Source organism: Rhea americana, unplaced genomic scaffold (genome assembly GCF_003343005.1).
Source record: "Rhea americana isolate MKP2758 unplaced genomic scaffold, rheAme1 scaffold_276, whole genome shotgun sequence".
In the NCBI taxonomy this organism is placed as follows: Eukaryota; Metazoa; Chordata; class Aves; order Rheiformes; family Rheidae; genus Rhea; species Rhea americana.
This window is the reverse complement of record NW_028186397.1, coordinates 61,396-86,783: the sequence shown is the minus strand read 5'-3', so window position 1 is coordinate 86,783 and position 25,388 is coordinate 61,396. Positions and strand designations below refer to the sequence as shown.

Here is a 25,388-nt window from a genome sequence, read left to right as displayed (position 1 = left end):
CCGCAAGCCCCGGGCAACGGAGGTGCCACGCATTTCCCCAGACCTCTCTGCTTCGCTCCTCTCTCCGCCCTGCTTCTAACAAACCTGCCCACTGCACCCTACGGACTGGAGGAAAGCCCCAGTGTCGACGGGTATCATTGCTAAAACATCTCTGGTCGTGCTGGGGAAAAAAAAAAAATCCTCTGGACACGAGGCACGAGTTTCTGTTTATCAAAATACAAAACATCCTCGCAAACCCTCACCACAGACTACGCAGGGCTATCAGATCCTCAGTTTTGGAAAAAATGCCGAAGCAGCCGGAGCCCTTCAAACTGGCACATAGTTCACTTGCAAAACCGGCAGCGCTCTAGTCTCCTTACTCGGATCAGCCATTTAGAAAGCAACGAAACAACTTGCTCTACTCCCCACTTAATTCCTCAATGATTAACAGGTTTATCTCTAATAGAAACAATTTAAATGAAAAGTGTGCTATAAACACTGATTCTGGGTTTATTACACTTCAATAACTGCTTTATTCCTTATTTTGAAATATTTTTCTTGTGTATTTGTTCTCTGCTGCTTTTTAACGGAGTCAGTTAACATAACGGAAAAAGAAAGCCCCAGGAATTACTTCACAGAATGCTTTTGAATGTTTTAAAAACAGCCTTAAAAATAGAAAAGCTCCCTCTGCAATTATGAACAGCAAAAATAACTGCAGATTTTTGAATGGTAATCACATCTCCCCATCCCTAAAATGAGAAATAAATGCTAAAAGAGTGCTTACAGCAGTTATTAAAAAGTTCTGATCCTGCAGTCAGTTAGTGAGCTTAATGACCCATAACTACCAGTCATTAGCAATCCATGCTCTCTGTACTCCCTTTATTTGTAAAGAAGGAAAAACAAAATCCAAGACACTCAAGAAACTGTTCAATTTAAAGTCAAACCTTATGAAGTCATGTTTGGCAACTTTTCTCGGTTTCTCCTCCTCCRAAACGAAGACAGTTGAGGGCTGCAATACATCATTTACAACGCTAAATGGAGGTAGGGAGGGAAGAGACGACACGGGCTGCTAACCACCCACTCCAGAAACGTAATTCTGGACCCTACTCCAAAGGCAGTGAGTCTATCCATCAGGAGGATCGGAAAGGTCTCCTGGAGCCTCTGCCCTTCCTCCCTCCTCCTCGGCTGGCAGTGGCAGCGCCTCTGACTCTATACGGGGCCGGGGCTGCTGCGAGACAATACTGAAGAGCGAGCAAATAAAATACTATGCAAAACTAGTGATGAAAAACCACTAATTAGCTGACAAATTTGATGTAAAGCACTAATGAAAGCCATGTGCAGTTCTGCGATTTGGTTTTAAAAATAGCTTCTGACTTGGAGCATTTCTACGCGACCCCACCGGCGTGCCTGCGGCGCGCGCTCGGAGAGGGGGCTTCGAAGCGGGAGCGCGCTAGGGAACCTCCGCGAGGCAAAACCCGCCGACGTGCCGAGCACGCCACGCGCGGGAGCAGAAAGCGGGGAGCTGCGAGCGGGTCAGGGCCCCCGCGACGGGAGCCGGCCGCGCCGTCCTGCGTTCGGCCAGCCCGGCACGCACAAGCTCCACCTTTGGCCACGTCTTCATCTCCCGGGTCCGGCTCCCTTCCCCCCTCCTGCTCCCTAGCACGCTTTCTCGCCAGCTCGCCGCGGGACCGGCGCGCAGCCCCCGTCCTGGGAACTCTGCGGCGCCGAGCCCAGCTCCCACCGCCCCGCGCCCCGGGGCCCGGAGCGGCCGCGCTGCTGCAGGTCCCGGCCGGGCCGGGGAGGGCCGGCGGCCGGCTCCTTCCCTGACACCGCAATTCCCTCGTGGTGCGCAGCAGATGTAAACTCGCCCCGAGCAGCCAGATGATGTAAGGGGAAATCTTTAAATGGCAAAGTGCCAGCGGAGCTGACCTTCTGTCTCTTCCCGACTCCCAAATCCCAGTGCAGCTGTACTTTGTTGATCTCCGTGTGCCACAATTAGCCTTTAAGGAACACGGCGAGGAGTCGGCGAGGAGAGCAGCGCGGAGGCTGCTCTAACCCACCACGCCAGGCACGGAGCTGAGCCGCTGCAGCACCACGGCCGGCTGCACAAAACAAAGCGCCTGCCGCCAAAGCCCTGCCTGCCCCGAAGACGCGGCCACGCCGCGCTCCCAACGCGCAGCCCGCTCCCCGGCGCGGTCTCGGGGAGGAATTAAGCCAGCGCCGCGCAGGGCACCGCCTTTGCTGGGAGAAGGTGCTCCCACGTGCGGAGCCCGCTGCRAAGGCGGGCACCTCCAGAACACGCGGGGCACGGGGCGCGTGGCCAGAGGTGCCCGGACTGATGGAAATCTTCCAGCTCGGCATGTTTTACTGATTTTTGGCCTTCCATTATATAGGTGAGCCAGAGCTGAGGGGGTCCGGCAGGTGGKCAGACCCTGAGCTATCTGTCTGAAGCTTCAGAGCTTCAGCAAAGTTGTCTTCAAACTAACACAGTCCTGCTGGATGACATAGATTATGCTGGGAACGGGTAAAAACTGATAGCAAACTACCTGCCCTTCCTGTGAAAGCACAGCCCTCTCTCTCTCTCTCTCCGAGCAATTTCCTTCTCCTCTCTCAATTCTGCACAGTCTCTTCTTCAAGCCAAACAGAGTGTTTGTGAAAGGTGCCTGCATGATCTTCGGGCTTTCTCCAGCCGCACAAGTGGTCTAAGCACTGAACCTCTGGTGCAGCTTTCTCCCTTGCACGCCGAACTTTGAACTCCACTAAAGACTTGCAATTTGTTCACTTACAACCTGACGTCTGAGGGTTGCTGCATTTAGGAACAGCAGGCCCACAGGTCACAAAAAGCTTGTGAAAATGGTGGGAAACTCTGTTTGGGTTTCCACCCCTTTTACATCCTAAACACAACTCGCCCAAATCATTTCCTGTGTACCAGAGAGGTCCTCACTCCATCTTACATCTCATCTCAGCAATCATCCTTCCAACGGCAGGAGTGGGGGTCCTCCGTCAGGGTCTACGGCTTTTTCCATATACTGAGTTGGGAGTCCTGTCCCAACWGCTTTCTCCCCAGTCACTCCTACCTGTAATGGATATTACATGTCAGCTGAAACACATGCCTAGTCCTTCAGCCCATATCGCATAAGTTAAAGCAAAAAGGCTGCTCCCACATCTGGCTGATGCTCTAAATGAGTTCCCGCTCACTTAAAGATGTGAGAAATGCTCTGTCCGCCCTCCCAGATGGATCTCTGCACCCTCCTCTCTTCTCCAAAAGACTGCTTAGAACTAGGGAAGCAATAACCCCACACCGGGTCCTCCCAGCCGGTAGGAGATGGAGAAACGAATGGTGTCACCAACCCAAAACGCCCGACAAGTCCCTTTGGGGCAAAACACCCCGAGAAGAACTCGAAAATGAGCCTCTGCATTACAGCTGCGATTTCCATATGAAATATGCCCCTGCTCCAACACAGCTCCCAACTACTCCTGGAGGAATCCGCTTGGGGTGGATGCGGGAAGCTCTGCTTCCTGCGCTCTGGTCCTCTCTACTGCTGCTGAGATGACACGCATGACTGCCGTGGTGTATTTTGTGTGATGTGGGCACCTGTGAGGCTTGTCTCAAACAACATTTTTTTTTCACAGAAGCCACAAAATATAGCCATAGAGCAACAACTCTGAATCATGCCACACGACCAACTCGGGAAAAAAAAAATACACTTCTTGGCTATCTCCCTGCTAAGACATCCTATTTCCCTGTTTCATAACTACTACTAATAACCTGCTTTGTAATCTATTTCACCTAGACATAATTTTCCATTAAGCACAGTCATTTCTTTTGCTTTTCATCCTGTTCCTTACAGCATTTTATTCCGGGAAGGAGAAAAGATATCTTCAGAAAATGGTAAAAATGAAATTCACTTGGGTAGGTCAGAGGAATGTCAAAAATCAAGAATCTGTAAGATCTTGGGACATGTAAAGCTTAGTGACCAGCCCCTCAGACGATACAAACCAAGGAAGATAAACCACCTTTACACCAGGCGAGAAGCTGGTGATTTCTGGGATAAGCCTGAATTAAAAGTAGCAATTCACATTGCTGCATTTCAACCATTATACTTTATCATTAGCCAAAAAGCCAAAAGGACTATAGTGCCTGGGTGGAAAAAAATAATAATAATAACCCATGAAACTGTAACATGACCTAGATTTTGTTGCGGACTGCAGAAATAGTATTTTTTTTCAGCAGTATCTGCTGCTGTTTCTTTTCTTTTCTTTTCTTTTTAAAAGTAAGATAAAAAATAGACGACTCGTTAGCTCCGTGGCTGACACAGCCAGCCATACATCATTTACGCAGAATCATTTGAGAGCAGGCAGGGCAAAATGCACGCCCTCCACAGCACTTCCTCTCCATCTGCCTCTGGCTGTGTTTCATTTTTGAGAAGAGAAAATTGTTTTATCCAACAAGGAGGCAACATTTGCCCCATTTTTAATATTTCAGGCTGACTTTTTAACCACTCAGAAATGCAGTTTGTTTTATGCAGGTGCAGCCTGCAGCTAGTTCATGATGTAAGTGCGAGAGAGGGTCTCTGAGGGCACTGCTCTCCGCGTGTTGGTGTTTCAGTTCTCAGCGCTTAATCGCTGTACACCAATCTCAGCAACTGTTGACATAAAATAGGTGGAGATCAGGTCTGTGCAAGCACCAAATACCAGAAAGGCAAACTATATGTAAACACACTTGAGACAGATTTGACAAGAATAGACCAAAACCTGACTTGCAARGAAATGACAAACCATTACTCTCCTCTTCTCTCTATCTCTCTTTTGCTTTTTTGATACTGAAGGTACTTCTTTTTTTTTTCTGACAGAAGCGTCTCTTTTGCTAAAGAAAACCCATAAGCACCGCGAACTATTTACTGACGCAGAACCCCTCCCTCAACGGCAGCGCCGCGTTCCCACAATACAGCCGTGTCTGGGATATTCTTAAGGCTCAACTCTGTTTTTATACGGTGCACACCTGAGCCTGAGCCCTTTGAAAAGCGGCAAACAAAGAACGGTGACCCCAACCCTAATCCCGCAGAAGAAAACGCCTGCAAAAGCGGAGAAACGAGCAACCGGAGACTGCCTGAACAGCGCCTTTTAATCTCATCTTCATGACACCTGACAGCACATTAGTTATAGAATATTAATGCACCAACTAAAAAGTTTGTCAGGTACAAAACTACCATGCAAAAGGATGCAATGCCCACGGGGAGAAGGATTCTTGCTGCCTGTTAACCGCTGCAGTGCCGAGTGCCTTCGGTTAGCCGGGCTGCCGGCAGGTAAAGCCCGGAGCCGCGCGGCCCCGCCGTGCCCCCGAGCCGCCGCAACGCCCGCGCGTCGGCGACCAGCTTGCGTTTCTCCGGAATTAACCGGCGTCTGTCGGACAAAACTCCTAAACTCTTCTGCTGTGACGGTGCCCGATGGCACGAAATCCCCCGCGCGTCCCCCTGCAAAGCTATTTGCTCAGCTTTTCTAATAATACCTTGGCTGCCTGGCAGCTCGCCAGGGCTGTCTCAGGCAATATGCAAGCTAAACATTTTTCATCTGATTTCAATATTTTCTTATGAGTAACTATACAGTATTTTACCTAGTGAGTATTCCTGATTGCTGTAATTTAAGAACAGAGAAATAGACTACAGATGTAATATTATTATTACAATTGGCATTCAAGGTGAAAGGCATAACAATTAGCTAAGACTTAGTGAAAACATAAATGTAAAAATCTGCTTTAAAAGCCCTGCACATGGTACATTTAGAGCAGCTAATTTACCGCACATACTCTGAATTGCTCAAACGGTCTAACAATTCCCCCAGCAAGTGTCGTTCTTAATGTTTTTCTTTGGGTTTTGTGAGGAGGGGTGTCTTCTGAGGGTGGAAGGTGTGATTTTCACATCGCACACACGTACTGTCTTCTTTTGCTTTGCAATAACAAACACAACACACATTCTTTAGACCTGAGTCTTACATTCTTTCTTACTTCTATTTTTCCTGCTTTCATGTGTATCCCCATTAACCAGTGATTAAATCGCATCYGCAAATGTATTATTGAATTACACGAAGAAGAAAAAGCAGAATAGCTTCCAAAATCTGACGGTCTCTGATTAAGTTGGAACGGCTGAAGTTGAGAGGGTAATTTGTGAATGTTTTAACATTTACAAGTAAATAAGCACTTGTATTTTCTGTATCTGATTACTGAGAAAAATATTTGTTATGTTATTACACAGATTCAAATCGCATCTTGACCTTTTCTAGTTTAATCTGTTTGCTGCAACAAAAGCAGTAATAGATAAATCTAAAAACAAGCATGCATTTTACTCGCTGCTGACTAAAAACCCCCCGAGTGCGACACGTTCTGCAAGGCAGCAAGCCGGACGCTTGGCCTGTTTATTGGGTGTTCTGCAGCTCGGGGGGGTGCAGCGGGGTGCAAATCCCCTCCGCAGACAGGACCGGCACCTGCCTTCGCCGCCCTCCTTCCCTGCAGGCCTCTTCCATCCTAAAAATAGTGCCGAAGTGGCACTCGAGTGGCGCAGCGGTCACGCGCCGGCCTTTCGCCCGGTGGGAATTCGCCCCGGGCGCAGGAGCCCAGCAAAGCTCACGCCAGCCCCCAGCCCCGGGCCACCTCGGGGAGCTGCGCGGGGCTGGACCCCGGCACGGCGGGACGAGCCCGGCCCCTGCGTCTGGGGGCTTTCGGGGGGTGGTGACGGTCTCTGTTAGGAGAACAGGGCAGCAAAACGTAGAAAAACTGATTTCTCCAGGAAATAAAGCGTGCAAAAGTTGAAAGAATAAGGTAGGGAAATAAAAGCAGTCCTGGCGGAAGCGGCTGAACGCAGGACTCCCGGTGCTACGTCCGCCTCGCACCGCGTGGGTGCTGCCGAGCCGGTCAGCAAACCCAAACTCGCCCCTCGCGCCCCTGCCCGCCCCGGCGCTTCGCAGGTAACGTGCCGGAGCAGCCAGGCCTCGGCGCCGCCGCTGCCCCGGCCGCCTGCACGCGGACCCGAGTAACGTGCTATCACGTCGAGTCGCCTGGCAGTCCAAAACSCACCCCGCGGCAGCCTCAGCTCCTCGCCCGCCTGCCAGCGACGTGGCCACTCTCTCCCTTCGCAGGGGGACTGTAAAAATGCCCCGCGCTGCCCCGCACCTGCGTGCACACGCAGGCGAACGGAGGGCAGCGAAGTCCAGGGACACTAAGCGGTGAGCGCCGGAGGAAAGCCCATCAGTAATTATTAATTCCACCTTGGAGCACGGTTTGAATACCGCTCAACAAATGAAGCACTGAAGAATGAGGGTAGGATAAAATATTGACTAGCCGCTCCATCATTGTCTAGTCCGTGCCCTAGATAACACAAYTACATTTTGGCAAAAGCAGGGTGGAAGCACTTAATAGAAGGCTGGCATCTCCTCACTTCCGAGCTTTTTTTTTTGGCCTACAATCTTTTTTAAAAGACAATTCTCACACTGGCATACGTGCCCCTATACAGAGACCTGCATGCAAATGCATATAGGTACACAGATATATATATATATATATGCATTATCATACAAATAGAAGCTACATACGTCTGTGTACTGAGACTTCTATAAAACCCAGCCAAGCACCTGACACCTAGCACAGCCCTTGATGCGAACCGCTCTGTGCTCTCCTTAGAGTACCCCGAGTAATTATTTAACATTAGCTCTTAACAGGAAGGGATTCAGCTGGGATGCAGTAAACAAGGAAGCTGTYCGGATCGTTCAATATGCCCTAGCTGGCTCTCTAGCGAGGTAGTAAGTGATTGYATCACACCTTCTGGATATTTCAATCACAGAGCAGGAGTTTTTATCACCGGGGAGAAGCCCCTTATTAACCTGTACTTTGTCAGGTCCCTTCTGTGTCCATATACGCACCGCTGTTAAGATCGTGCAAGTGCCCCTTCGAGTTCACATTACCATGCTTTGAACCCTAAACTGCTACGAGGTTAAACGACTAACAAGACGAGGACCCGAACGGTTCGTTTAGACTAACAGCAGATTGAACTCTGCTACCTCTGTACCTTTGCAATGGATTTTTTTGCAACGTGCTGGTCGCTCCCTTTTCCTGCAACAGAAACACCCAACCGTGCCAAAGAGGGGGGTCCTAGAAGTGAACACAGCTCACTCCCAAGCAAAATCTCTGCTGATTAAAAAAGGAGGGAAATTCTCCACGTGGTGATTTGATTTCTTAAAAAAAAATAATAAGAAAAAGGTTCAGGTTAAAACCGTGGTATTTTCGAAGCTGTGTGCCCTAGCACGGATACGTTTTATGGCACGTCTCAGATCTTCACGCCCTTCACGCAACCTCCTCCGCCGTCAATAGGAGTTGTGTGCGTCAGCCCGGGGAGCCCGGGCACCGTGCAGAATGCACGTGAAAAGCACCATTTTTCGTTGTGGCAGACARACTGAAGTATGCAACCAGCATATACTGTGAAGGCATCCAAAATATGACAAAAAATTGTTCAAATGCTTTCAATCTGCGGAAAACAAATGCTCTCTTCACTGGCTTCTTTGTGGCAAACTTATAATTCCATCCAGAAAATCCAGCATTCCCAGTCTGGGCTAACTACCATGCTACCAGACATGAGTTTATGTTTTTCATGCACATTTCATGTATTCCCACATGCTGTGTTGCTGCCAATAATTTATGACTGATCTGCACCCAGCCTGCCCTTCAGCATTTTATTTAATCTCTGCAACAGTGATTTACAATGACTCATCATTAATACAAAAATGTACGTGTGTGTTAACAAGTTTTGAAGAATCTAAGGAGGAAAGCAAAATTTTTTGAAAGTTGTGGCTGAATGACTTATGAGCCAGCTGAAGAAAGGCAAAGCTAACCATAAATGATATGTTAGCTGTTCCCTGCAGCAAACAATTTAGGCAAAAGGAATTTGTTCTCATGCAYACCACACTGTAAGAAAACGCATTCAGCAAAATGTTGGGAAACGGTTGCAGGGATCCCCAGGATTTGGGAGCAGACGAGAAGCTCGTTGTTCACCCCATGGCTGGCTCTTTGCTCTGCACGTGTGCGTGTGCGTGTGAGCGACCCTCGTGCCCTTGCACTATCACAGCCKCCTTCTCCTCAGCCCAAAAGCGGGGGCTCCGTGGTGGTATGCTGGCCTCTCTGCCCACCACCTAGCACCACCTGTGATTTCCAAGGTGCCGACTGGCTCCGTAATGTCAAACCTCGGCRAGGCTGCGGAGGGCAGGACGGATTCTCTCAATAATTTATACAATTGTACCACCGCAGCAGAATTACCAAACTAGCTCAAGCAGAGGAAGCCTGCCCTACATCCAGAAGACTCAAGTTATAATGTATTTTGACCTACTTTTTTCTTTTTTTTTTTCCTTGCACATAAGGAACTTATAAAAACACATCTGACACAAAGCCAAAGTAAAACTCCAAATCCAAGGCGAGATGAGTACTGAAAAACACCCTGGGAAGTCACTCGGGAGAAATCCCACCAGCTTTACTTCAAAGCAGCCGGGGTTCATTATCTCTAAGAATTTCTTTGATGGGCCATCCCGAACTGACACGCTCGTCCGTGCCAAACGAGCCACGGCGCTCAGCTGCCCGGCTCGCGTCCTCTGCGCCGAGCGGAGCGCGAGGCGGCTCGGGGCGTCGAGGGGCAGCGGCGGGAGGGAGCACGACCCAGACGAGCGCCCGCACTTCTCCCGGCCCGTCTGGGGTACCCCGCTCGCGGGTAACTAACTTTTTTTTTTTCCTGATTAGTGTCTTTTAGTTCTCCATTTTAAAGTAAATACCTCCAAAGCGTACTTCACCTGCACTAAGTGTCTGTTTTTTCCCTTTATTCGGTGTCTTAAAGGGCTTCAAAAAATTGATCTCCCAGGGCTGCCGCAGGGTCGCAGAAATTGATAACCCGTACAAGCTACGCTTACGTGAGCCTGCCTGCCTCTCCCTGATAGTGCACTTTGTAAATTAATCCTCCAAAGGCAAATATATTGTAAGTAGCTTGTTATCTCTAAAGTACTAAATTGAAGAATACACGGGATTATATTGACAGAAATTACATTTTCTGTAATGGGGTTTAATATATCTGAAATCTCTCCCATAGGCTCCTAGTCTCTTGAACAGAAGAGGGTTTGTTAATGTAGGTGCAATGGACATCAAGACCAAATTTATTCACTAAAATGGATTAGGCCATGTAATCAGAGCTTCAGGAATATTAATCTCTGACACTTATTGAACGGAAAAAAATACTTTTGTCTGCAAACTGGCATTCCTCCCTCCTTTTTCCCCAGCARGCTTGCTGTTTGCCTTGGCCATTTGCTGGGTATTACTTCAAAGAGGATAAGGTTTCCCATCATAAACAGTAATCTAAAAATATTAGGACAATTAATTAGATACACTTAGTTTTACAAGGTATTAGATTGCAATACACTTCAAATATGACACTTGTTCTGGCACAGTGGGAGAAACCTACATTTTGATGCAGTAACAAAGGGTAATAAATCAAACTTTTTCTTTTAAGGGTTCGCTGTCATGCTTTTACACTTAAATCAAGAGTAATTTTCGCTGGTTGCCTTCCCCATGTCTCAGACAGCTAGCAACTCCAAACGCTCTGCAGATACAGCACGGACTCTCATTTCCTYGAAACAAAACCTGCACTTTCGAGACAACCAGCAAAGAGATTTAACGATGCCAGCCAGCCCGCCTCCCCCCCTCCAAGCCAACAACGTCAGGAAAACTTGGCCACGCGGGAAAAACTCAGCGTAAGCACAGGGGCTGCGGGCAGGGGGGAGTGGGCGGCTGCCGCTCGCCTCCCGCCGCGTCTCGGCCTCGCGCCCCCGGGGCGCCCGAAGGCGCCGCAGCCCGGGACGCAGCCTCCGGGACCCCAGCACCCAGGGCACCCGGCGGGCCCCGCCGCTGCAGCAGCGGCGGGGAAGCGAGACCCCCGCAAGGCGCAAAGCAGGAGCCCCGGCGGGGCCCGCAGCTCTCGAGAAAACACTAAAAAATTACTTACCAGTTGTTCACTTGAAGTATAGTGAGCCCTGTGTCTTGTGCCAACTGCTTTTTCTGTTCTTCTGAAGGGTAAGGGTGCTATAAGACACCAAAATAAATACACACGTTTAAAACAATGCTTCTTTTGCCTTTTTATTTCAAAAAAAAAAAAAAGAATAAAAGTAAAAACAGAAGCGTGACATCTATTACTGAAAGGTGAAAATGCTGAGGTGTGTCACTCTTTTATAATTATTAATGGGCTACTACATCATTTAATTAATGGCAGTAAAAGACAAGCCAATTATAAAGATTAGTGAAGTGGAGAAATAACTGCTTAGGATACTGGCAGTACCTTGATACTCAAGAAGGATATTTGTTGCATTAGCTGAAAGTTTTTGCGCTTGTCTCAAATGAGTGACTAGAGTCAAATCATGATTTTCTTTTTCCCTATTTCACATAATGTCATACAGTGTCTCTCTACAAAACTATAGCACAGCAATGTTTTTCTGAGACAGCGAAGACAAATCTTGCCAGCGCCYGAAAATAATTTGTAAAGATGATCAGCATCCTGAACATAAACAAACGCCTGGATTTTGTACACAGGCCAATATAAGGTCAATGATCTGCACATATTTGCCTGACATTAGCAGAGTTGTGCTGCACTAATCCTAAAGGACAGAAAATAAATACTGGTTTAATTGAAGTTAATGTTAAAATTCAATCCTACGTTAAGTTTCTTGCGAGAACTTGACTGTTTTCTCAGAAAACTCGCTTGTGCACGAATACAAATTGCTAAATAAATCCACTGTGAAAACCACATCTGAGTTGGAATTTAGCAATGACATTAGCAGTATCATTTCTATCCTTTCCCTTGCTGTCATGATGTTACTGTCTCAAAAGAAAATGACCCAACACTGTGCATGTCACAGTTCCCCGGAGAAACCCTGTTTTGAGTAGCTGGTTGAAAACTCCTAAGTTGGACATTTAAGTGTCAGTACGCACTGAATTCGGATCCGACCTGTTGCAAGACACTTCATTATTTGAACATTTCGGTAAGACTATTTGATAAAGTTGTTTAGACCTAGCCAAACAACGCATTTAACAGCTGCTTGCCACAAAGATCCATTTTTCCGAAACATTCTTGGATGTATTCCCCAGCATAATATTACGAGCGATGCAACCCGAAACCTTGTAAAGTGTAAGAATTTAAAACCTCATAAAATTCAGCAATCTTATTGCTATCATAACTATTTAGCAGATTTTATATATTCTTGTAAACAGCCTAATCTGAAATCTAATGGATGTGGTACGTGACTGAATAACCTCCCTTCACCAAATATGGATTTTTTGCTCTAACTCTATTAACTTGCTTCTGCCTGCTGTGTCCAATTCGAAGGACCCTGCAGTGGTCCYCAGCACCGAAAGACACGGCTGCACTGCCAAAACCGGCAGTGATGGAGTGTAGTAAGTGCATATATATACGGACTGTATTTTCTCACACATAGCTGGCATCTCAGATAGCCTTCCAATCTTTTAAAAATACTRTTTTGTGACAGCAAGCCCGTAGATAACCCGCACATCTCTAAACTCCTCTCTGTATTTCCTGCCTGCACGTGAAAACCCCAGAGCTCCAGAATTGTAAAGTGGGGGAAATGGGGAAGGGGATTTTATCTATTTTAACAGATAATTTGCATTTCATACATGCAAAAATACAGTGTGAATTTGATAGTCTATGCTATATACGTGTTCTTCCACAACAAATCRTTACACTTGACTTATGTCCATCTATCTGAACATAACATTCATCTTCTCTTCCAAAAGCTACAGAGAAGATTTGTAACTTTTTCATCTTTACAGCTTACTTCCCGTTTCATGACTTTACTATCAAGCACGGACAAAATTATTCTTTTTGTCTTATTTCGCTTTGCTACCTTACATGTGATCTAATTTTAAGTAATTGAACAAACTGTGTCTAATTTCATGCAGCAAGCAATAATTACTAGACAGCCTCTAGCTATTGGAATTGAGAACTCTGTCTCCATTAAGCAATTTTCAATTGTTCTGGACTTTTTTCCAAATAGAGAAGGCCGGATAAAATTAGCCATCAGAATAATACAGTCACTGTAAAAATAATTGCTTTAAAAGTCCCAAACCCCAAATTCTTCAAACTGTGGTATGCTTAAGGTCATCTGATTTTTTTTTCATAGCCTAGTATGGCACCAACTTTTAATTTCATGAAAATCTGTAATTGCTCTAATCACATGACAGCCTTAACTTTGTGCAGTTAATCCCTCTTAGCGAAAGGTTCACAACGCGGCAAGCTTTTTAACTACAACTCGGTGTGTTTAAAACATCTTAAACGCCGGGCATCCTTATTATATAAGCTTTCTGTGGATTGTATGAGTTGTTCCTTTGTAGGCTAAAAGAAGAAGAAGAAAAAAAATGACTTGACAAAGAATCAGCATGCCACAGGCTAGGCTGCTATAAAAACATTCAAAGCCTTGCTGCATTCCCACCCACAGGGCTAGTAAGGCCTATGCTACCGGCAAAGGCAGACATCACGTTGCAACGCAGCGAAAGGGGGCAAACTCGGAGAACTGCCATTTTAGGAAGAAATAGGAAATTCACTCCAAACTGCTTCTTTATTTCACACGTGTGACAACAGGCGCTTTTGCAAACGCTCCGGAGCGTTTTGCTCGGCAGGGATAAAGACATCGATACACACACATACGGAGAAGTTAGTATATAAAATATATATACGGGTATGAATATGCATTTGTGTGTGTGTATGCATTTGCAATTGTGTCTAAAACCGACGCACGGCTTCCCGCTGGCAAGCACGCCCATTCCTTCAGATCACTTTGGCATATCAGAGCAAATTGTACCGCTGCTCAATAAACAGCGACTCGAGACCTTCACTTTGTTGTGTACATTAGCTCCTACCATTATCTCTTAAAAGCTTAATTATTTGCAAACAATTGATCAAGATGGGAATTTGAGAAAAGATATGCCGGACCACCGGGAGAGCGGCAGCGCATTAGGAGAGCAAACAAAATTACCGTGGGGTCTCRCAATCAGAATTAACGAGGGGGACCACGCACGGGGCAGCGCAAGTAGCGGCAAGGGTCCTGCCGGAGTGTTTTCCATTTGATCTGCGTTAACACCTCGAGAGCCRGCGAAAGCCGTAAACCCGCGATTACGCCCGGGAAGGCCGAGCCTCCTCCCCAGCGCCGCTGCCGCCGCTCGGGCTCGCTCCTCGAGGCCGGAGGGAAAGGGGGGAAAAGGGGGAAAACAGGTAGGAAGCAGGTAGGTGCGGCAGGCGTTTGCAGGAACAGGCTGACAACAAACGAGGACGACGAATCCGTCTCCAATACTTCCCAATAACGCCTGCGCCCTTCCGCTCCGGAAAGCCGCTGCAGCCTTACAGAGCAGCGTTCAGCCATCGGTGCGAGACCCCGCGCTCTTCCCTTCCCATAAATCCCGCGCCGAAACGTGGATTGTTTGGCACCATGAATGCGTTTTTGAGGCTCCGTGGTATTACTTTTAATAATGACTTCGTACAGAAGCGATTGCTTAATAACACCATCAAAGTCTGCATGCAAATGAAAATTATCCCTGGGGGATTTGCCCAGGGTAATACAAACAGTTAAGGAACATTTGAAAAGGTAAAAATAACTATGCAAAATATGAGTCAGAGCAGTCATTTTAGCAGTAACAAAGAAATCAAAGTGACAGAGAGAAAAATGTAACTTTCCATCATATTCTCTCCTCGCTGTTTTATGAATGGTATTTAGAGAGCAGTGTTCTTAATAAAAGGCTTTTTTTTTTTTTTTTTGATACAGCAGAGGTCCTTTTTAGCAAAACAATCAATACGACTTTTTTACTGCCTTTGGCTACAGCCGGTGGGTAAAGCCTCCAGTAAATACAGATGGAAAGAGCCCAAGTTTATATCTTAATGATACCCCTTGTCCAAATGTACTCCTTTCATCAAATTTTCCATGGCAGCCTGCAAATGCTGGATGCCAGGGCAGCTTCATCTTCATCTGCGCGGGTAACGCAGCAGCAGGAAGGTGCCCTCCCTCCCACCTTGCCCACTGCAACAGCGCTCAGTAAAGCTTGCGGAAGACCTGAAAATCACCCTGTGCGGAGCTGCCCGCCAAGATGATGACCAAATCCCCCCAAAATTTACACCCCCCAAATTTACACCCTCAGGACTGTCTATTAACCATTTCATAACCTCAAAATGCCTTTAAAAAAACAAGAAACTCCCAGGATTTTTTTTTTATATTGTTATTTCTGAACAGCAACCCAAGCTTGATTTCTCATGCAGTAACCAAAATCAGGCCAGGCTCTGCTCTTCAGTGACAACCTGCCCATCAGTTTTACCCCAAATCCTTGCTGGATCCCAGCTTTCCCAGGGCGAGCTCCCTTGCCAGTGCAGCACTTTGCTTCTCCCGGCCTCCCCGGCCTTTGCATCCCAACTGTTTACATTTGGTCACAACCAAGTTGATCTAGGATACTTTTTCTTTTCTTTCTTTTTTTTTTCTTTTTTGAAATATCCATAATGCCTTCTTATTGTCTTCCAGCTTTATGAATTAGTTTTACTGTTTCCCTGAATGCTTTTTTGTCTCCTCACTGCACATTATCAAAGGGACACTTTGTGCTGGCCATTTGCATTACAAAAGCAGTGCATGGTGTAGTCTAAGAACATAGCTTGAATTTATAGCAGCCGAGTCCTGTATCCTCACACATGCTGGACTCAGAAAGAATAACGCGGGGAGGGGGTGTTCCTGCATACGCAAAGCAGCCAAAAATGTTTGGAACGCTAACAGCAAAAGTCACAAGATTTCAACCTGCTTTCTTAATTCTCCAGCGCTCTGTTCAGACCGAGCAATAAATGGCACGCATTTAGCCAGCTCGCCTATTTTTCAGGCTGCGTGAATCAGTTTATAGATAGGCTCTGTGACCTGCTTTCTATTCCGTCAAGGCTATAAAAAGTTGCCAAGTTGAGGTGAGCTGCGCTAGGGGAAAAAAAAAAAAAAAACACACACACACAAACAAAAACCCAGCTCGGAAGCTGCAATCTTGATCCCGTTTATCGCCCGGGACCGGCTAGCACGTYGAAGGAAACACTAAACACTGAGCAGGAAGTAGTTTTATTGGAAATGCAGCGACGGGGATAGGAAGAAAAACCCTTTGTAAAGTTTGCACAGTCTTTTCCTTGGCTCGGCGCAGTGAGTCAGCCTGATAATGCTGTTGAAGTGTTAGCTGGATTTGGCATTTAAAACGCTTCGTTGCTTTTCCAGTGTAGCAAGAAAACGCAGGCCGTAAGACGCAGCCATCCCACAGACAAAGCCAGCCTTTTCCTCTTTCGAAAGAAAATATTTCCTCAAATTATTCTAATAGTTTCATACCCCCGCGCAGCAGGATTTTCATGGCAGTGCTGTTAATAAATCCTGGCGCTGCCTGAGTTACCGAGCTGCTCGCCGCGGCTGCAGGATCTACAGGCGCGCTCAATSGCAGGAGGTTAAAAACGCGTACAGCGCCGCGGTGCCGCCGGCCCGCACGGCTGCCGCCAAGCGCGGCGAGGCGGCTCCGCCACGCTGCCCGGCCCGCGCCTGCGGAGGGCCGCGCCGGCCGCGAGCACAACGCACGCAAACACCCCGCAGCCTTCGGCCTCCCAACGCGCGTCCGCCGGGCCAGCCCATCAAACAGGGTTTGGCTTTGTTTTGCTTCTGCGAGGGCAGGAGGTGGAAGAGGCTCTCTTATTTTATTTTTTTTGGGGGGGGGAGCTTAAAAGGGAGGAAGAGGCATGGGCAATGGTTACATTTTTTAATGAACAAGTTATGCTGGGAAAAAAAAAAAAGCTCTGTGCTTTTTTTTTTCCCATTTCCCCTTTTGTAAATAATTTTCTTGCAAGACTTGTCTGTGAACAAGTTTTGGCATCCGCTAACATAAATATCCTCTGCAGGGCTGACGGAGAGACACGGTATGGCTTGGGATGCTCTGCCAACACTTCTCTGGTGGCCCCATCAAATTATTCCGAATGTGAGCACTCAAGGTGCTTAAGGAAAAAAAGTTCAGATCATCCCCTGTACAGGATATTACAGCAGGCAGAAAATGGAAAAACCTTTTAACTGATCTAATCCATCCCCTGGCTGCTACAATATTATTCCTTCCATACCATATATTACCCGCTGCCTTTTCCAGTCCGGCTTTAGCCGTTCCAAGCCATGGTGCTTCTGCTATTTCCTTTCTGAGACACTCCGATAGACCTCAACACTTGGCGCTTACTCTGGCTCGTACCGCTTTTAAATTTAAGCCCGTACCGACACTCCCACTTCATACCAGGGTAATTGCGTGGAGATTTTCCCAGGTTGAGCATTCCTTCGGTGCTAGTATGTGCGTGCACGCAGAAGCACACGCATGCAGGCGGACTCCTTGCACACGCGCATTAACTTTTCTCAACACACTTAAGAAGCGACTTTTTGCTCTTGTGTGAAGACGACCGATGSGGCAACGTGACATGGGCAATGCACTGCCCCGTTCTCTGCCTGGCCTTTCTGTGTGATTATTTTATTGCTGTACCACAGCCCCAAAATAACGAAGGAGGAAGTAATTAAAATAAAAGTTGCATCTGCACRATCAGCAAAATTCTCTTTCTTACAGGAAACAATGCAGGATCACATCCCGGAGCCCTTCCTCGGTGAGAAGCGTCTGCGATGGAGGAGGAGAAAGCCTTGTCCCTAGCAGGGGCGCTTCCTTGCAAGCCGAAGGAAACCAGGGCTTACTGATTGCTCCATAAAAGTGCTTCTGTTGGTTTTCGAGTCAGYCCAAGGCAGATCAGTTCAGGTAAACATCTCTGAACCAGCAGCCTTTTCCCAGCAGCAAGTCACTGCCCTTATCTACCTGAAATGACTTTCCCAACAGGTGGGCTGGGGCGCTCCGCCTGCCTGCAGCCCCCAAGCCATTTGGGAAGGCTTCTGGTCCACCTTTTTCTCGTGCAGGGACCAAGTGCTCTCACCGTTTTTTTTTTTTTTTCTTAATATTTGGACATTTCCTATTGGACAAAATACCAAGGAAGGAAATGAGGGGAAAAAAAAATGCTGCCGTTTGGAAACACTTTTTCGTTGGCACGAAAAGTCCTTGAACAGATGCCCTGTCCACCATTAAATATTCAAGACGTATCCTTGTAAGAGAATAAAGCCCACTCGACTTACAAGCGAAAACACAATGTGTTCTTCTTAAAAAAAAAAAAAAGAAAAAGATGCATTTGAAGATTTGGGGGGGGGGAGGGGATAAATAAATAAAAAAAGGGAGGAGAAGCGGCGCGGTTCTGCGGAGCGGCGCCGGCCCGCTGAGAGCCGGGCGATGGCGCGGCGCCCTCTCACCTGCTGCTCAGGTTGCCGTGCCGCGGAGCCGGCGTGCAAGCAGCAGGCGCGAGCTTGCTGGACTGCAACTGATGAGCCCGGGCTAATTCGGGGGTGATTATGTAGTTTACTGGACCACTAAACCTCTTTAAGCTTGTAATTACTGCCTATTTGAGTAAAGAACATTCAAAAGCAATTCGCCGCGTCGTGCCTGCCGCAGCTGGAAGCAGGCTGCCAGCAGGCTGCGGGGACATTAAAATCCGCAGGGACGGGGATTCGCGCGCGGCTCGCCGGCGCTCGCGGCGGCAGCCAAGCRCGCTCCGTTCCCCCTCACCTTCCCTGACCAGGCGCGCTCTCAAAGGCGCAGTGAAAACTATAGAAAAGCCATAAAGATGACAAATAACGGCGCGTAATTGAAAGAACTGCATTTTAATGACTCTCCCCCTCTCCCCTCTCTCCTTACATTGGCTTAAAAAAAAAAAAAAAAAAAATCGAGCCTTTTTGCCGTGACAAGGGAAAGGCAAGGCAAGGCCTTTTGCGGAGGAGGAAACGCACCGTTTCAGGTTGAATGGGTTTTCTTCCCTCTGGAGTTTGGGCCTTTGGGGATGTTTCTGAGTTTCAGACGGAAAAAGCTGGCCTGCAAAGCGAGCGCGGCGCAACCCGCACTACGCGTTTGCCRGCAGCGACTCCGCGGCATCGTCTGAATCACGGTCCTTTCACGAAATCCTCTAAGAGCATCACCGAAATCCCAGCCTGTACAGCCCCCCCTCGCAGCGCCGCGTGGCTCGCGAAGGCCGCGAGATCCCCCCCAGACCATCGCAGGGGAGCTCCATCCGCCCGGCGCAGCCCCGGCCAGGGCGACTTTCGGCGACCAGCAGCTCCCCCTCCGGCTCTCGAGCCGCCTTTCGAGCCGGGAGCCACGCAAGTCCGCGTTTTCAAGCGCGCCTCTGCAGCCAGCCAGAGGCAGGAAGTTATTAAGAAAATGAGCTTTTCTGCACGACTCGGAGCCTTTGGAAGGAAGAGCAGCAAATACCCTGGGAGCTACGACGCAGGCAGAAGGACTGGCCACGGYGATTTCTGCAAGCGAGTAAACCCAGCGCTGGAGAGGGTAGCTCTGGCCCTTCGAGCAGCCCGAAACAGGTCCCAGTACTGGAGCCGGGCGCTGACACCGCAGGCCGCTCTCCCCAGCATCGCCGGCCCGCGCGTGAGGTCTGTCGAAAGGGGCTAAACGCCCCGCAAAGCCTCACGGGGCGCCTGGGGATCCCAAATTCACCAGCGTCCTCCGGCTTTCCCGTCACCAGCCGCCGCAGCTGCCCTGCAGGGCTGCGTGTGTGTGAGCAGCAAAAATAAACAAATAAAATAAAACAAACCACGCCTGGCAATGCTTTTGATGCATTAACCCTTGACTGTAGGTAAATTTAAGAGACGAGGTCTCTCTCTTCATCTAATAAATTGCCTTGTTTCAAAAAAAAAAGCAGAGATTTCATCTGTAATAATAATCTCGCTACGGATCTAGAGCGAGGAAGAGAAAAACCACATGCATGCCTGAGCGTGCTGCTGTTACCAAACATCAGCTTTTAAACGAGAATATAAAAACATTAGGCAAGTTTATTCTTAAGAAGCCTGTAAATTCCCTGCCACAGCACTCCTCGGGCTGCCCCATCCACATGCCAAAGAGCCACGGGCTTACAGGTTATCCAGATTTTGCTGCTATTAATATTCCTGCGGGAAGATCTGCTTGCGCTGTCACAAGCGGCGGAGGCGGCACAAGGAGCGATCCGGGCTCTTCGACGCACGGACGCTACCGATCCCACGTCCGCCAAGGAGCGCCGCGCGCGGAGCCGAGGCGCAAACTCAAGCGCAGCTCACCCGTCCCGGAGCCGCTTTCCGCTCGGCGGCACGGAGGCAGCTTTTTTCAGGTGCCCCCTTTTTATGCAGCCGCATCCCAGCGTTTACCTCCCTGCTAAGTTCCTTCTCCATTATTTTTACCTGAAACACTTGACTCCCTCCTAAATTACGTTCTTTGGACCTCGGCTCTAACGAGCTTCCTCCTGTTCCAACGGCCCAAGTTCAGCCACGCTGCATATATGAATAATACAGGCAAGTTTAAACTCTGTAAACTTGACTAAGCAATTCTGCTTTCTGGCTAGAGAACGCATTTCTCTACACAAATTTACAGTGTGAAATCTCTTTAACTGGCTTCAGGGTGCAGAACTGTGCAGAAACGCCAGAGCTTCTGGCCAGCCTGGGCTAAAATTTAACTCAGAGAGCTGAATTAAGAACTCTGGAAAAGAAAACAACTGCTCTAATTAATTATTTATCCCACTTAGCAAAGAAATCTGGCTGCTAATGCTACAGAATACAAGAATAGGATAAACGTGAGTTTCTAGGATGATATTTATATGCACAAAAACATGCACCAAAAATGTAAGATTTAGATCTCTTGAGAGATGTGAAAACCRGATCCTGATTCACTCCTAAATCTCTGGACTTAACCCTAAATTAACATGYATTTGCCCACAAGTTCACTGTACACTGAGTCCTAGCTTCAGAAATAYCAGGAATTAAAAAGACATGGATGGTCTCTAGGATCTGCCTCTTCCATTTTGGCAACATGCTCGGCTTGGGAGCTGTAAAAAAACACCTTTTCGTTTCCAGCTTCACCGCAGCTCTCCACTGATTTCACGTAGCTTTGCRTAACCCTTTAGGGGGCCAACTCGGTCCTCTCATGCTGAGGGGCGCTGGGACTGACCTTGCATCTCTGTGGAACACTCATGGCGCAAACCCTCTGCTTGGCTGCAACAGCACCAGCCCCATTGCTTGCAAGGAGGCTTTGGTATGAAGTTACGGGGGAGGAGACTCCATTGAACGTGGTGGGGAGAAAGGGACCTGCATATGGGCATGGAAATCTCCAGGCACCATCTTGCCTGGAGTACACAAGGGGTATCAGCCTCATCTTTGCAAGGCGAGGCCTTCAGTGGGCATCTCCTGCAGCGTGACGGATGGAAGACACCAAGATAGCTGTTTTTGAAAGGGACTCTTCAAGAAAGGCCTACAAGAAGCAGCCGGTCACCCCATCCCCAGGCAGAAAATCCACTGCCTCGTCTCCAGCAYGGTCTGAGCACACGGTCTGACGCACGGAGGACGCCTGCACAAACACTCTCGCAAAAGAGACAACGTATCGCGGAAGCAAAAGCATTCAGACGTCACGCTGCTTTCAGCACGGTTATGATGCGATGGCCATTAATAATTCATGAAGATAATAGCACGTAATCAATTAATTTATTTTTCAATGCTAAGCTCAAAAGCCCCCTACATGCTTTCCCCTCCTTTCTGAGTGCAACTCCGCTTTTCATTTACAAAGACCTAAATGAAAGTAGCTAAATACCAAAAAAATGTCACTGCTAACAAGTCATAAAGTAAGAAAGAGAGACCAGGCACATTTGATCTTGTTTTATACACAAACCTTTCCAAGATGACTGCTCCAATTAAAAAAAATGTAAAATTTATCATTTTGATGGTACAAAATGATGAACTTGACTATTATATGCATATATTTTGTTTAATGGCTTCATTTATTTTAATAACAAAGAGAAACTAGATCTTTACAGATGAAAGCTTTATTTCATGGCTCCAGTGCAACTGGGATTTTTAAAATCTGTGATGTTAACCAAAATGTGATAATGGATGTTCTCAGGGGCCCTATTTTATAGCAGTTTATGCAGAGCCCAACTATACGTGAGACATTACAAACATGATGTTTAGACCTAGTTTAAGGAAGTAGGACTGACTCTCGTGTCAGAGGCCCCTGTAATTGTTTCTTGTTTCTCTGAGCGGTGACTTTTTCAGGAAAGTGTGGCAGTAGAAATACTGTGACAAAGGCATTAGCTCTCTGAAGACTTATTATAAAATCATATTGAAAGGCACTGTTAGTGGGATTCGGGCTGGGAGGGACCAAGAGCGTGATCGCAATATGATTACTTTATGTGTAGCAGGCTGCCTTGAAGGGTTCATTGACATCCAGAAGAAGAATAAAAAAGAAATACTAAAAATTAAAAAAAGCTAATTCTGCTACCATCTTTATGTCAGTTAATTCCTAAGACAGAGCTAATCAGAAACACCTCATCAAACTTGATCACACTYCCTACCAGTCTGAGGAACTTCTCATCTATTCCATTTTTGTTGTCTACTACGTGTTTATTTTGATGGGCCGAGAGCATTTCAGAGCTCATGCGTACGCAGCACGAAGGGTGCTCTTAATTTGATACACTGCATTTATATATGTATGTAGTATGTAGCATTTTTTTATATGCACGCAGAGGCGCGTCCATGCAATCCTGCAACGGCCCGCTGGCAGCACCAGCTTTGGGGACGGTGCCCCGGCCCAAGACGGCAGCTCGGGATCAGCGGCTGCAGCATCATCCCAGGCTGCGCGGCAGCGAGGCCCCAGGTCGGAGCTGCCAAACCTCCCCGGCGTCGGCAGCCGATCAGCAGATGCAAGCACATAGGCCCTGTCAGGTTGACATATCATCCCTACGACAATGTCAACGAGTATTAATGTTCAATTATCTGTCCTAGAAATAACCCTCGCCTTTATGCATTGTGTAACTGCGCGCGGGGCACTGTGGTAATGCGAGCGACAAGGGCAGAAATGCCCGCAATAACCCAGGAGCTGTGAGTTGGTTTCCCAACATCGTGCTGACACTGCCTCGCGGTACTGAACGGACGCCTTCCCCCTCTCCTTTTTTTCCCCCTGAAATGCGTGTTCCAAGGACCCCGCAGACCTTAATTCTCTTTTCAGCATGTTGCATGTCACCCGTTCCTCTAAGCTCGCTAAGGCATCCTCGGAAAARATAGTATTTGGATTTCATGCCCGCGCAGAACCACGAGGAGTTTGCTTGTTTGTTTTTATGGAGGACCATAAGCTGCCCATTACCAGGCAGCCTCTTTTTATTTCCCGTGCTGGGGAATATATCATTTACCATCAAGCCAAAATGTCAACAGCGGCTTCTTCTAGTGCGGTGTCAAGATCAATTCAAGCCCAAACTGCAGGGCTAAAGCAATTTGTCCAAGTGAAACATTACAACCGCCCTTTGGTAAAGCAAGTTAAAAATAAGGCCCCCAGCAGAGAGATGATTTGAGGAACAGACACGAGTTMATTCCACCTGGCATCTTTTACCACCGTTCAAATATTAAAATTATCGATCGCGTCAGCGGAGGCCAGATTCAAAGCTGGTTCCTGCAGCAAAAGAGCTTAGCAAGGACTTCTCCTTCTAAATCAGCGCTATGGTCAAACTACGTCCGACTCGGATAGGCTGCGAGGCAGTTTGCCTGATTTCTGTTACTATGGCACAGCTTCCTTGAACTAACATTCAGAGGTTATCAGCTGTAAGTTATGCTTGCTAAGTCTTCTTATACAAGGCACAATTGGAGGGAGGGAGTGGGAGGAAGCTGGGTGATAACCAGTGCCAGCTTTGAGATAAAGCCTTCCCCCTAATCTCTGTTTATTTAGACAACCATCTAACCGCAGCGCCCGGCGTAAAAAGAGCCCAGGTGTATGGCTACAGGAATTTCGCCTGCCTTATCAAGGCTGCATTGTATTTTGGGGCAAAACGAGGCATAGGCATTTTTGGTTTTGCTTTGTTTTGTGGCTTTTTTTCCCCCTAGATAAAGAACTGTAAAAATTTAAATCACGCAGAAGTTCGAGTTTTCATTGTCTGGGTTTGTTTGGCCGGCAGGGCTTTGGTTCGCTTTGTTTGGTTTGGAGGGAAGGTGATTGCAATAAAGGACRTTTCAGCCAGTACTTCTGCATTTCGAGAGGCTCTGGAGGAAAAGGTTTGCAATTTAAGAATGAAGATTCTGCTTTGGCGTATTTGCTCCCAGCAGGAATTCAGTGCACTTGGAGTAAATACACGCATTAGGGGATCAAACTGAGGCAAAGTCTAAGGAGTGCTTTAAATGCAGCTCCCCGTGCAGGAGCTATAAAGGTGACGGGCACGGCCCCCAGCGGGCAGGCACGGGGCGTGCGAGCACCCCGCCGGAGCCAGCGCTGGGTCCCCTCTTCCAGGGCAGCGGCCAACGCRAAAAAGCCAGGCCACCAGGAAGAGCAGCAAAAAGCTGCAGGAGCACCGAGCCTCCAGGTTTGGGGCAGTACCGAACCGCAGCAAAAAGCCTGCATGCAGCAAATTTCCTGCTGTTGGAGCCCAAAGTTGCCTCCAATATATTCAAAACATTTCCCCGCTCTCCTCTTTRCTGATAATTCACCCCATCGTTTAACTCAATCCTTTTATGTAGGTGGAAGYGATGAATGTTGCTGAGTGCCAGCTTTTTTGGTCCAAGATGAGTAACCCCAAGGAGCAACTTGCAGCCAGTCCCAGGCTCCTGTCAGCCCTCATAATTGATGGTATTTTCACTGTAAGGGGTGGGGACTGGGACACATTAAGGCTCAACAGGGGAAGTAAACTGAGCGAATTGACTCAGCAACTCTGTCTTCCACCACGGCTTCTAATAAGGATAAACTGATTACTGCCAAATGTACTTTAACATCGTAGGGMGCGAGAGAGGAAAGAAAAAAAAATCAATCTGTTCAAAAGAAATAAATGCAACACCAGAATCTTTCAAGAGCCAACTTTTCAGTTTCAAAGCGCTGAAGCGCACTTCGGCCACCGCCATTTCCTTCCGAGCTCAAAGTGATTTTGCAGGCTTGACCGGCGAGGCCTAACGCCGCCCGCCGCAAAGCCGGCGGACCCTCGTCCGCTCGCGCTCCCGAACGCCCCGTGACCTCTGCAGCACGGGCGCGCACGGGAGCGCTCGTCCCGCGTTTCCGAGGCGTGGGGGTTCACGCCAGCACGTTTTCGCGGCGTGCCCGGCTCTGCCCCGGGCGACGAGGGAGCCGAGGCAGAGCGGCTGCCGCGGGGGAGACGCCGCTGCCCGAGCGTCGAGCATCGCCGGCCGCGCCGGTCGCCATGGCAATGGACCGGGATGCAGGCAGGCGACACGGCGGCGGGGGGCGGGGGGGGAGCTGCCATCACTCCGTC

The 25,388-nt window shown here is 48.0% G+C and overlaps 1 protein-coding gene across 1 annotated transcript in view; it reads right to left on the bottom strand.

Annotated features, from left to right (window-relative positions):
* MEIS1 (Meis homeobox 1) overlaps nucleotides 1–25,388 on the bottom strand; it is an 88,848-nt gene that overhangs the window by 8,216 nt on the left and 55,244 nt on the right. The window contains exon 4 of the mRNA XM_085308440.1: nucleotides 11,004–11,080. Within this exon, the coding sequence (XP_085164566.1) occupies nucleotides 11,004–11,080 (77 nt within the window). The remainder of the gene's footprint in view (nucleotides 1–11,003; nucleotides 11,081–25,388) is intronic.